The sequence below is a fragment of the Calonectris borealis genome, chromosome 1, assembly GCF_964195595.1.
Source record: "Calonectris borealis chromosome 1, bCalBor7.hap1.2, whole genome shotgun sequence".
In the NCBI taxonomy this organism is placed as follows: domain Eukaryota; kingdom Metazoa; phylum Chordata; class Aves; order Procellariiformes; family Procellariidae; genus Calonectris; species Calonectris borealis.
In genome coordinates, this window is record NC_134312.1 from 218,322,751 (window position 1) to 218,335,592 (window position 12,842).

The window sequence follows — 12,842 nt, forward strand, 5'->3', positions numbered from 1 at the left end:
GAGCTATAATGTTCCTATACAGTCTATAGCCCTGAAAGTCACATAGTGAATGTCTTTTCAGTGACAAGGGAAATGGATGTACAGAGGTGAAAGAAGCATTTAGTAGAATACAGTAATACTTCAGTTGAAGCCAGAAAGGTATAAACTACCGCAACTGCTTCGGACATTGCTAAAAAAGCTCCCCCTTCTGGAAACCTGGGAGAAAGGGACTGGTATGTAACTGAAGAGTTACCAGTACTACTCCAGTTCACAGGGTGTTGTTCATGACCCTCGAAACACCGGATTGCTGCTCCAGCTCTACCTGGAAATCAGCATTTTGTCCCCACTTTGTATAGATCAGGATCTGGTAAGTTCACTCCAAGCTGAAAGAAGCTTCCACTTCCACAAGCTGGAAGAAATGCAACGGAATTCCTTCCATACCAAAGGTGGGAGCAAGGCTTTCCTGGAATACATCTTGCAAAAAAAAAAGCACCTCCACAAACAGTGTCTTTTGTGATTTTATTAAGAGATGTTTTCAGCACAGTCAAGCTTCTGGTTGCAGATGTTACAAACCCTACAACAAAAAACAAAATACTGAGTGAGATGGTGGCAAACCATTTCCCATAACCATTCTCCTACCCAAAACACTGAACAAACAAACGGGCTCCAAGAATTCAAATTAAACAGCATCTCTCACTTCTTGCATTTTAGCCAACGATTAGCAGATCTTGCTAGTCAGATTCCCTTGTTTCACTGTGGCCCTGCAAACTCCCTGAACTCTCTCCCTGTTCACGCAAGGCCCGCTTCAGTCAGAGAACAACGCAGCCTGGCTTTCACTAGCAGCTAAGAAGTCTTCCGGAGGAGGCCGTAGGCCCTGTGCCTCCTGCTGCACTGATCAGAGAAAGCGAGCAAACTTTTAAAAGCAGCAAGTTGCACATTTTCACTCGGGACAACCCAGAGCAGGTCTCAAACAATTTCAAGCTATCAATTTCTGTCTTAGAAGCTACTCGTTCAGGGAGACAGGATTTCAAACCTTGATTATTTACTTATGAAACTTAGTCTACACATTGTGCTCAACATTATCGGCTTCTGAGTCTATCCCAAACTGGATCCCAGTATATTTACTGCATGAGGAATATATACTCTGTGCTGTCAACCGCACACTGGTAGCAGGTGGTACAACGTGAAAACGTCCAAGGCACTGAACCCTTCTCAGACAAATGCCTCTAAGTCACTCAAATTGTGACCCAAGATCCCCAAATCCATGCTGCAGAACACAACACGAAACAGGGCACTTGGACAAGGATATTCCCTTTCAGACTCGTCATCTCATCTTCACTGAAGGGCGTGCTTAGCTGGTCTGCAGCATGCCTTAAACCAAGCCCTCTTCATCCAGGGCAACACCCTAAACCCAACCCAGCTGATCACTGCACCTGGTACAGCGGAGCAGCTTTTTTTCTCGGTATCCCAGCTACCTGACAGCTTTTCTGGCGACATGACACCTTTTCCACACGGATCCTCACCAAAGCTACCTCCCACCACTCGCAGGCACTTACCCCTCAGGCAGTGGGAACCGGCTGAGGCATGGCTGGCTGTTCTGGTTTGCCACCTTTCTGCTCTGAAATGGGGGTGGTGGGCAAGATCTCTTCTTTGGGTTCCACAATGCTGACATGGTCTGGCAGAGGCTTTTTGGGGCCAATCTTTCCACTTGGGTCCCAGGGCAACATAATCTTTACTTTGATCCCCAGTACTCCTGTAAAGAGTGACAGGACAACACAGACATGTTCACTCAACACAAAATAGCAAGCACACAGTCAGTAGTGACAAGCCCCAAGGTTACAAAATATGCTATCTGCATCAAAAAGATCTCCTGACAACACTGAAGATGCAACCTGATAACATAAACGTGCTATAACTTAAAAATCTAGTTACTGTGAATTTACATCAGCGTGTTTACCTTTATGCAATTCATTGCCTTTGCTAACTGAAGCCTGGGACTGTGATGAATATCTGCTATATCATTAAGTCGTGCCATGGTTTTTAAACCCTGTCTTTCCCAGGATAACTCAGCTCTCTTTCTAAAGAAATTGCACTGGTTTTTTGCATCCCTTCTCAGACAAATGCCTCTAAATCATCCAATGAATAGGACACCCTGCCCAAGGCAGCCTTAGCACAGCACCACAGAACATGGCACTGAACAGGCTGCAATGACACAAGGACATCCCTTCTGACTCGTCATCGTGTCATCACCGAAGGGAAGGTAGAGAATAGCTTTGTCTATGCTAGTACCCCTACATCAGGTGTTCTGCAATTAAGTAACCCAAAGCCAATTAAGATGCAAAAGTCACCTGTGTTTTACCAGGGGGAAGGACAAGTGTAAGCAGGCTTGGCTGGTTTAGCTGGGAAGACCTGACAGAGCACAGCAATGGGGGAAAGTTGTCTGACACTTGCTTTTTCGTGGGTCTTGTAGCACCCCTGTTCTGTCTGCCTACCCCTAGGAGCCAAGAAAGCCAGAATCCAAACTGCCAACAGCTCTTAAACTCAGTCAATATGCATTTCATTTGTAAGTTGTTCTGCTATCAACCTCAGAGGCCACAGGACACAAGTGAGAGTATCTGGAAAATCTAAAGCCACATTCTCAACTGGAAACGTTTCATCCCCGCCACTAGAAAAGTGGATGACCTGGGATGACTACACAAAATTCTGTTGTCTGCTGAAGGCCCCTTCTCCATTTCCCATTCACGTAACACAAATGCAAATAAAGTTCTACTTCAGATGTAATGTGCAAAGTCCACAGTGAGAGCTTAGTTGCAAAAGCCCAAGAAAACAACAGACTTTCAGAGTCAGAACAACTAGTGGTAGCACAATTGAACCACTCTGCAAGACGAGTGGTGGATCAAAATCACGCAAGTTATCACCCCACAGGTGACAGAGGGAAGCCTCCAACCTGCAGGCACGGGATGCCAGGGGTTGAGACCTTCTAGCTCTGAAGCACTGAGAGAAGGAACCAACAGACCTGCAAAGGGATCTGCATCCCAGCCACTCACCCTGCCGGAGAAGGACGTGACGCACGGCTGTGTCGACGTAGTAATTCACCGGGTCTCCACTGTGGATCATCAAGCCATCCACAAACTTCATGGACTTGGCACGCTGACCTCTGAGTTTGCCAGACACAACCACCTCACAACCCTTGGCACCGCTCTCCATGATGAAGCGGAGGACACCATAGCAGGCTCTGCAGGGAGGGAGCAGTAACAGCCACAGCGTTACTCCCACTCTGCCAAATCCACATGGCTCCGTGGAGGCATTTTACCCCAGTTTCAAGCACAGGCAAACACACTTCAACTTTTGTTTGTAAAAAGCCTTCCCAATGCACACCCGTGCAACCAAAGCTCTGTCAGTGCTACGCAAAACAGCGAAAATTTTCACACAGTTTTAGCACTCTCAAACCCAGCCTAACAAAACTCTTGTGATTTATGGTCCTTGTGAGATTGTGGAAACAGTGACAAGCACACATTCTTTGTAACACAAAAGCAGCTCCACAGCTGAAGGTGGCCAACACACCCCCGTCAGGAGTGCAGCTCCCCATCCCTTCTCAGACAAATGCCTCTAAATCATTCAGTGATGACAGGATGCTCCTGCTGAAGAACCACACGCAGCATCACAGAACATGACACTGCAGAGGTACTGCAACAAGAGCCACCCGCTTCTGACTCGTCATCTTATCATCACCGAAGGGATCTGGGAAGCAAGGCCACCGTCACCTGAACTACAGTTCAGCCAGAAGGCTTGAAATTGTGTTTCACTCCTCCACCCATTTATTCCCAAAGAAATAAATGCAAGCTTTATGCACACCAGTCAGACAACCTGTAACTCCATCTACTCTAAGACTTCAACTTTTATGTCTGAAATACATTATCTTAGCAATTACTATCAAAAGTAACTGTATACTAAACAAAAAGTTTCTATACGGTAGAATTATCAAAAATATGAACTGCCCTCTCCCAGCGCAGCATTACTAGGTTAAATTTTCAAACTAAAGACAAGTTGGCAAGGAATTTTTTTGAAACAGCATTTAAATCCCACACTTCCTCACTGTGCCATCACATTCAACTTGCTCTACTCACCGACGCACTGCTAAACCTCCCAGAAGCTTGTACCGCAGGGACTCTGCCTGAGCAATTGCGCACAGACCTCTCGTGGCCACCTTCTCGGCATAGAGCTACAAAGGAAAAGAAGTAAACTCAGGAACAGGGCTGTGTTTCAAAATACTTTTAATTTAACAGAACACACGAGCTTCACACTACTCTATGCCACATCCTCTACACCCAGTTCAGTTAGTCCCTCCACATTTACATGCAGAAGCTTTATCCTCAGACACTACACGCCCTTAACTCTTTTGGTGCCTGTCTCCTACTCCTGGCAGAGCTGAGACACACCGATGACACTCCACTGAAAGTCAGGACACTATTAAAACATCCATGGGCAGTCTCAAAGAGCTGCTGCTTCAAACAGTCCCAAAACATTAGGAATCACTGGAGAGAGGTATCCAGACAATCACAAGAACTTCGCTTGAGACACGGTTTTTACAACACATCAGTTACGTAAGTCTGCTTAAGTATTAAAATCAAACCTAAGAAAAGGTTTGATTTTTGAAAGCTGGGAGGGTGAGGTGTATTAAATCTAACACCTCCAAGAGACCAAAGTCTGATACTTCAGAAGAAGCAGACATTCAAAATCATGCACACGATATTCCTAGAGCTGACAAATCACGATGTGCTCTGTGAGGGTTTGTGCCATTCAGTATGTTTAAGCATTTGCTGGCTGTAATCAGCAATCTTCACTGCATAATGTGATCTAGCAACACTGGCCAAGCAGGAATAAATGTGAGCACCACCACAGCCACACATTCCCCCGCCCCTAATTTGTTTTAAAGGAAAGTACTAGTAAGGGCACCAGATTTCAAACATTAAAAGATGGGAAATTACTGGTTTGTCACTTTACTGCCTATTTCATTACAGTATCATACTCAAAAATCTCAAAGATCCTTCTGCACCGAAACAGTTTCTTTATAAGGACAGAAGCATTATGAGTTCAAGGGTAACACATGAATACCAAACATTATGCTGTTAGACTAGCGTCTCATCTCAATATTGAGATAGCAACATTCTCTATAAAATATTTACAGGTAAGTTTAAAAAGTTTTATCTGCATCCTCCTTGTTGGGAAATCAGAGAAAACCAGCCGAAGTGACAGCACTCAAAATACCACAAAGAGCAAAGCGTTTTGTATTTCAGTGCACGAGTGTTTTGTGAGACAGCTTTCAGCTGACACCATCCAGACAGTGCACAAAGCTAACTGCACAACCCACTTACTACTGTTTTAACCAAGACAGTTTTACCTCAACGCTTCCCTCAGGGAATCCAAACCTCTTCTGCACGACAGCCGTCAGCTCCCGGATGCGGCGCCCCTTCTCACCCAGAACATTCTGAGTTCTGGAAAAAAAAAGTACAGTATGACTGAGAAAAGTGCCTCCAGGTCTGAGCCTTTAACCATCCCAAAGAGCTTCTAGACTGAGCATCTAACTTAGTTCAGGGGTTGCAACACTGCTGTATCACTAAAGATCTCTTCAGGATCTCTTTCCCAAGTAGCTTCCCGTAATAATATTTACCAGTTTAAGCTTCAGCCTGCAGCAGCATCCCTTACAGCCTTGCACAGCACCTGTGAGCCAACAGCAGCATCTCAGTTACCTGGTGGCAAGTATGATAATCTCAGTCCTGGTTGGAGTGACCCGGACTTCTACTCCGGAGTACCCATCTTCAGCCAGTTCACGAGTCAGAAACTCATTCAGCTCAGCTTTGAAGATACCGTCGGCGACAAACTAAAAAACAAACAGACCAAGTCAAGCTCTCTTCAAGAGCTCAGCCTGAACACAAGATTTTCACATTCTGAGTTTAGGTGCAGTTCATCCCTGGGACCATCCTGCAGACTGGCACTCTCTCCCCCCACGAAGCTGTGGAGAGAAATAAAAGCATCTCCCCTGAAGTTCCCAGAGACCATTCGCCTCTAGCAGGAGCCTACACCACTGCCTGATCCACATCTGGCTACAGCCACCTTTCATGCTGAAGACTGAAATCATAGCTCGCTGCTATGTCTTGCGGTAGTACTTTGATTCAGTGTAAATTTACATAAAATAATTAGAAGGGTTCACATCCCTTTACCAGCCCCACAGGCGCCTGCTGCTAGGGCTCCCACTTCCACCCTGACAGCGCACAGGCCCCTAGCCTGCCTTCCTCCCTCTCCGAGGCAGGCAAAGCCCTGCACCCTCCCCCTCAGACCCACAGAAGCAGGGAGTCACTAAACCCAAACTCCTTCCACTAAAAAAAAAGAAAAACTAAGCAAGTTCATCAGCTTCCAACACTGCTCCGCGCCCCTCAGCACAACCCCGGCCTGCCTCTCCTGCGCACACAAGCCCAGAGCCCTGTGCAAACCCCACGCAGGGGGAATCATGGCTCCCTCCATCCCGCCCCGGGGCCCGCGCAGGGCCCCCCGCGCCCTCCCTCACCCCGGCCTCCCTCCGCCATGTTCCCCGCCGGGCCGCCGAGCCGCATCCGCCGCCATCCTCCCGCATCCGCCGCCATCCCCTCGACGCCGCCCCGCCCCGGCGAGGCCCGGGGCCGCCCCCGGCGCGTCCCCGCCGATATGGAGGAACCTCACGGCCACGGCGAGCCGGGCCGCCGCCCTCACCTTGCGCTTCTTGGAGATCTGCACCGCCATCTTGAGCCGCGCCGCCCGGCGGAAAGGAGGGAGCGGGCCCTAGAGGGAGGGCTATATCTCCCTTCCGCCGCTCCCCATTGGGCCGGCGAGATCACGTGGGCTGGCGGACGGGGACCGATGGGAAATGTAGTCTTCCCGGTGCGCTGGCGCGCCGCCATGTTGGGGAGGCTTAACCCTGCCGCTGTCATTGGGTTTTTCAGCCCTGCCAGCCCGCAGTCGGCATTAAAACGGCTATAAAACCGGTATAAGCGGGCACGGGAGTTAGCAGCATGATAATTCACCCCGATTTTCTAGCTGGAGGCCCGCTTTTGTGGTAAAGAGGCCCTCCCCTCACGGCACTGCGGCCGGCTGCCCCCGGCTCGAGGGCCAGGGGAAGGTGAGGGGAGCAGCAGAGCCCCTCTCCTAACAGGCTGCTTCTGTCGTTTTAACCTTTTCTTCAGGCAGTCACAGATGAAGGAAACACCCATCAGGAAAAAGGTGTGAAAATCACAGACAGGCTATTTTTGGTTATTTCCAGGGAAACATCAGGAGTCTTTGCTACCAGATGCTGTACTGTTATCCAGTAACTTGCTGTTTTATGTAGATTTTAATGATAGCTATTAACGATTTGTAGTTAACTGTAAATATGGATGATAGCTAACGGTAAACTTAAAGCTACTGCAGGTCTTTCCTACTGTACGTGTGCAGGAGCTGGAGCAACAGGGCTGTGGTCCCTACGCCTTGCTGCCAGACAAATGGTTCAGTAAATAGGACAGTTTTGGCGGGGTTTTTCTTCGGCGGGGTTTTTCTTCCTCCTACGACGGTATCGTCACCTCTGTAGCCTGGGCACTGGGTTGAATTAGTAACAGCAGGATTTCTCACTTGAAACTTCCGTGATGGCCAAAGATGGGGAAAGTGGCAATTGTTTTTGAAACGGTTTAGGGATTGTAGGGGATTACAGGGGTTTGGTTGTGCCGTTTCAATTAGAAGTAATAATAATGGGTAAAATTGATACAAGAAAATACCCGTGCACTAGTGGGTAAATACGGTCTATTTGGGAAGAGTCAGCAAGGGGAAGTCCTGCCTTGCAAATCTCCCAGAAGGGAGCCAGAAGATAGGGGGGTAAGGGCAAAAAGGTTGAAATGAGTTGCTTGGCTTTCTCTAAGGCTTCTCTTAGAAAGCTTTGCCAGAGGCTTTACAGAAACTGAGCGGCCATGGGCGGAGGCAGGTGCATTGCACTGCTCTGCTCCTGACATGGATACTGCAGGGGTCTGCGTAACAAAAGAAAAAATTAAATGTTAGAATTATCAAAAAAAAGAAGAAAGGGGAGACCATTATTTCATGTAAATAATTCCGTGGTGTGCCCACTGGGTACATCTGATCCTCTGTCTCCAAAAGGATAGAGGAGACCTGGGAGAGGGTCAGAGCAGGGATGCTTATAGGTCTGGGAGCACCTCTGCGAGAAGTAAGCTGTGCAGGTTGGGACTCAACCTGGGAAAGATAAAATGTGGTCGAGATCTACCAACCCACACAAGCTTCCAGAGGATGTGCAGGGTCTGACTGTTCGCTGTCCTCCCACGAGGAGCAGACGAAGGCAGTGGGAGCGGGGTGTTCGCTGCAAACAGGTCGTCCTATTTTCAGTTTTCTTTGGGCTTTTGGCTACAGAAGGAAACTCTGGACTAGATTTCTTCTGAGTCAGCGTGGCTGTTCTCTTGTTTGTAGGTAGCTGACTAGCGGATTGCAGGTTAGGGCCAGTGGTAGTTCGAAATTAGACAGTTGATGGCCCCCCTGTCCCCACCAAGAGGCATTGCCATGGGCAGCCACCTCCCACACTGCCTCCATTTTCGGGCTGGGCTGCTCGGGTCATGCAGAGTCGATGAGCAAAGATGCATGCCGGGCAACAATCAGCATCGCTCTGAGAACAGCGAGGTGGAGAAGGCACCTCTGCTGGTACCGACCTTCGAAGGGAGGACGGCGAGCGGAGTGGGACCTTTGCCGCCTGGGAAAGGGTGAATGAGGGTGTCTGACATGGCCCAACCCTCCTCCAGCTGTTTAAACTCTCTCCCAAACAGGGTGGCCGCATCCAGACCCCTGCTGAGGTTTGTCCCGTGCTAACTCCTGGGCCAAACCCCGCCAGGGCCCCGTTAACAGTGTCACTGCACCAACGATGGTGTTTTGAGGCCCATGTTTTTCGGCACTGCTTTGCTGCCTCATTGAGACATAGCCAGGCAAACCATGCAGGGAATACCAGTATGACCAGTACAGCGCTGGCTTCAAACACCCACCCCAGCATCGCCCGTGGGGAGCAGAGTGGAGGCAGCAGTGCCTGGAGGAGCCAGCTCTCCTCTCTGCCAGGGAAAGGACTATTTTGCCACTAGATGTCAGTGGAGACGGTTTCCAGAGTGGGAAAAGCTTCGTGTCTCTGCTCACCTCCCTCCTCCCTCTTCCCCAGGGATTCATTTCTCCAGGATTTGAGGGATGACGGAGACATCAGCGAGACAGAGCCTGTCCGGAGCAGCCCACGATCCACTTTGCAAGGACAGCTGCCGGTGAGGGACTTGTGTCCCCTCTTCTTGTCACCAAACACCTTTCTCTCACTCTTGGTGTGTCCAACCATCACGCCTTGCCCTCAGCCAACTCCTTCCCCACTCTCTGGGCCTGTCCTCACCCTCCACCCTTCGACCTCTCTCCCCACCCTCTTCAGGGAGCTATGATCTCTCCAGAGAGAAGGGACACAGCAGGACACGCTTGTCCCTCACCCCCGTCCCCCTTTCCTGTTCCAGTTGTGCCCACTATCCTCTGCTCTTCCCTCGCTCTCGGGCTGCCAAAACACGCTGACCTCAGTGGTCTCTCTGAGGAGAGAGGTCTCCTCTCTCTTTTCATCTCACTGCTCCTCAAGTGCCAGTTACTGTCCATGGACCCCAGCAATGCTGCTCTCAGCGGGGACTTCCTCTTGGCCAAAATTAGGAGCCACAGCTCCATCGATCTCTTCCTGATCTCTCCCCCAGGACAGAGGCTGTGGCCAGGCTGAAGCCAGGTTGACCACGGGTGGATTTGAGGGGCACTGAGGGCCCAGGGCTCAGTCTGGGCTGACCTAGCGTGGACAGAAATACCTGCTTAGGCACTCTGTGAGCTCCTGGTGCTCTTCTCCATCCACATCCCTGGACACAATGAGACAAAGCCAGCTCACGTCCAGATGGCAGAAGAGGTGTTGGTCTCTCCTAGCGCTGTATAAATCGCCACCGAAACTTCATCCAAGCTTATATCTGCAACAGATTGGCCTGGGTGTAAGGCACCCTAATTTCTGTCCCCCCCATCTAAGCCTGCAGGTTGCTCCGCACCGTGCTTTCTGAACTGACCCCTCAGAGGGACACACTGAGCCGCATCCTCCGGAGGAGCTGGGGCCGTTGGGCTGCACGGAGCTGTGGCAGAGCTGCAGGGGAGTTCAGGAGGATGCCCACGATTTCAAGCAGGTAGGAAAAGGGGACGGGGAAGCCACCTTATGAGGAGATACTAAAGCCAACGGGCCAGGGATGTACCTCGAACATCCCTAATCCATCTGGATGGACCATGGGACTGACTGACCAACACAGCATTTCTGCACTGGATGCAAACAGGCATAAGTGCAGATGTGACCTTTCCCCAGCCCATCGCTGAGACACGAGATGAGCAGGAGAAACCTCAGCTCCGAGGAAAGCTTTCCTTTTTTCTTCCAGCATGGTGCAGTATCGCATTTTCCCTGGCAGCAAAGAGGCTTAGAGGAGCTCCCTTCTTTCCTCCCTCACCCCTGCCCCTTCCTCCCCTCCTCCCTGGCCTATCCCGCTGTTTCTGGAGCCCGGCTGTCAACCAGCTCCCAGAAACGATCCAACACAAACACACATATATTTTGGAGGAGGTTATTTAAAGCCCTGCTCATTTCCCTGCTCTAGCCCAGCTCTACAGCAGCCTGTGAGCACCAAGGAGAGGGCAGCACATTGCGGCAGGCGAGTGGGGAACATCTTGCTCAAAAGACCATGAAGGTGGTCAGGTTCGGGGTGGCACTTGGGGAGCCCGCGGTCCCAGCACCGTGCCAAGTTGAGGGGACATCTGCATTTGAGGTCCTCAGCCCAGGGTAACATCAGACCATCAGGCACTGGCTTTGGAGAAGTGGCCAGGAGCTGAGGATGTCTCAGTGCAGAGATCCGAGCCCAAGACCCTATTAACCAGGGTCTCAAACAATTTTTAAGGAAAGACCCTCCTAACCTGCACAAAACCCACTCTGTTGGTTTCCAGCTTGGGACTACAATACTTCCAGAGCAGGAAGTATCTGCCCAAGATCATCTTTTTTTTTAGGCTGAGTTTACCCAGGAGGGGCTCAACCAATGTATTTCTGGATCATATAAAGACAGGGAAAGGCACAACATTAGCAAAAAGCCCGGCCCTGACGTGCATTGCCTTTTCCATGCCCTATTAAGGAGAAACTATGTGTTGTGTCAGCATTTCAGGGTCAGCATTGACAACCGGAGCCAGGGTCAAGCTGCACCCTGGTACAGACCAGGGGCCTCAGTGGCATTAGGCAGCAAGGGAATGTCCCCTCTCCCCCCAGACGTGGCCCGGCTAAGCCAGCGGGCTCCGAGCCGTGGCCTTCACAGCCGGGAACATTTCAGTCCCTTCCACAAATAGCAATGTGGATTCCTCCCTCAGCTCCAGCCATCCCCGTCTGCAGCCCAAGCCCGCCAGCGCAGCTCCCAGAGATACGTGGTGATGCTCCGAGATGCTGTTTGCAGCCAAAAGGGGGTGGATTCACCTCCCCTCCATCCCTGCTGAAATGGAGGCTGGCAGCATCCCAAAAAAGTTGTGACGTGCCCGCATCCCTCACCCTGGAGAGCTCAAATCTGGTCCAGCAAATCAAAGGGCCCTGGTGGCTTCCCAGCCCCAGCGAGGCCAGTCGGTGGCTTGGATCTGCATCAGGCCCAGGACTATCCGTAAACCCCACAACGGGAGCAGCTGTCGCTCGCGTTTCTGGGGCCGGAGGGAGCAGGGGAAGGGGTGGCCGTCCTCGGGGACCGCAGCCCTGCTGTCCCCCGTGTCCCCGCCACTGTTGCGTGGAGCCAGCCACGAGAGGGCAGGGGCTGCCTCACCGCGGGGAAAGGAGCTCCCTTTGTCCCCAGGGCCCCGGGTGGATGGAAGAACCTTTGGGATTGCGGCAGCAAAAGCAAAAGGTCCCCAGCTGCATCCCCAGGGCATTATCCCTGGCTGGCCTCGGGGCTCCCCCATCCCGCGGGATAAACGGGAAGGCACCAGCGATCCCAGCTCTGTGGCCTCGCTCCACTGCCGAGGACCTGGGGTTAGTCCCCGTAGGCTGCCACAACGATGCAGCCAGCGGCTACGGCTCCAGTCGTGACCCTCCGCCTGGCTCCCAGGCGCAGGATGGGCACCCTTGACATCCCGCCTGCCCCCAACTGGCATTAAAACCCCGCTGCAGCCCCCACTCTGGCGTGCAGCACTTGGATCTCCTCTTGCACTTGCAAAACAGGTTCCCTTTCGCAGTCACAGGCAGGAGCAAAACCAGGGGATGCACGGGAGGGCTGTTACCCCTGGACATGGCATTTGGCGGCACCAGGGACCCCCCCGTGCCCCCGCCGAGGGCCCCTTGCAGGTGCCGGAGGGTTAGCGGCAGGTTTCCTCGCTGCAGGGGAAGCTGGCTTGAAGCAGGTTCGGGAATCAGGAGCTGTTCTGCCTCCCCCCAGCTCCTTTCATTGCCCAGACAGCGACATGGTTTATGGCAGCCGAAGGCCATTGAACAGGCTCAATTAAGTCGGCATCCCCGCGTTTTCTCCCCGGGAACCTGGCTCCTGTTCAGAGCATCCAAGGAGGGGCTGGCAGCCCTTCGCAGCGAAGGGGCCAGGACAGCCGGTGGCTTTCCCGGCTCACAGGCATGCTGGATTTTGGGATACACCGTGCTTTCCCCGGGCGATGGCGAAAGGTGGCGTTGGGAGCAAATGTCCTGCCTGAAAAGGTCCCCATTGCTGCTGCTGCTGCTTTCACACAGCAAAATAATGCTGGCGCTGCAGGGAGATCCTGCAGGCACCCAAGGACCGCGCTGGTTCTGCAAAGGAAGAAAGCAT

The 12,842-nt window shown here is 51.6% G+C and overlaps 1 protein-coding gene and 3 non-coding genes across 4 annotated transcripts; all 4 read right to left on the minus strand.

Moving 5' to 3' along the window:
* Nucleotides 1–484: 484 nt before the first annotated feature.
* On the minus strand, nucleotides 485–6,831 carry RPS3 (ribosomal protein S3). Its single transcript, XM_075140361.1, has 7 exons — nucleotides 6,727–6,831; nucleotides 5,730–5,860; nucleotides 5,381–5,474; nucleotides 4,107–4,201; nucleotides 3,027–3,214; nucleotides 1,536–1,732; nucleotides 485–553 (listed from the first exon to the last, which is right to left on the minus strand). Exons 1-6 carry the CDS (start codon nucleotides 6,754–6,756, stop codon nucleotides 1,539–1,541), a joined length of 732 nt encoding a protein of 243 aa, XP_074996462.1. The 5' UTR covers nucleotides 6,757–6,831; the 3' UTR covers nucleotides 485–553; nucleotides 1,536–1,538.
* Nucleotides 1,187–1,323, minus strand: LOC142078104 (small nucleolar RNA SNORD15). The gene has a single exon (XR_012672115.1). It is a non-coding gene; the product is annotated as a small nucleolar RNA SNORD15 (small nucleolar RNA).
* On the minus strand, nucleotides 2,087–2,234 carry LOC142078102 (small nucleolar RNA SNORD15). Its single transcript, XR_012672113.1, has one exon. It is a non-coding gene; the product is annotated as a small nucleolar RNA SNORD15 (small nucleolar RNA).
* Nucleotides 3,570–3,716, minus strand: LOC142078103 (small nucleolar RNA SNORD15). Its single transcript, XR_012672114.1, has one exon. It is a non-coding gene; the product is annotated as a small nucleolar RNA SNORD15 (small nucleolar RNA).
* Nucleotides 6,832–12,842: the final 6,011 nt, after the last annotated feature.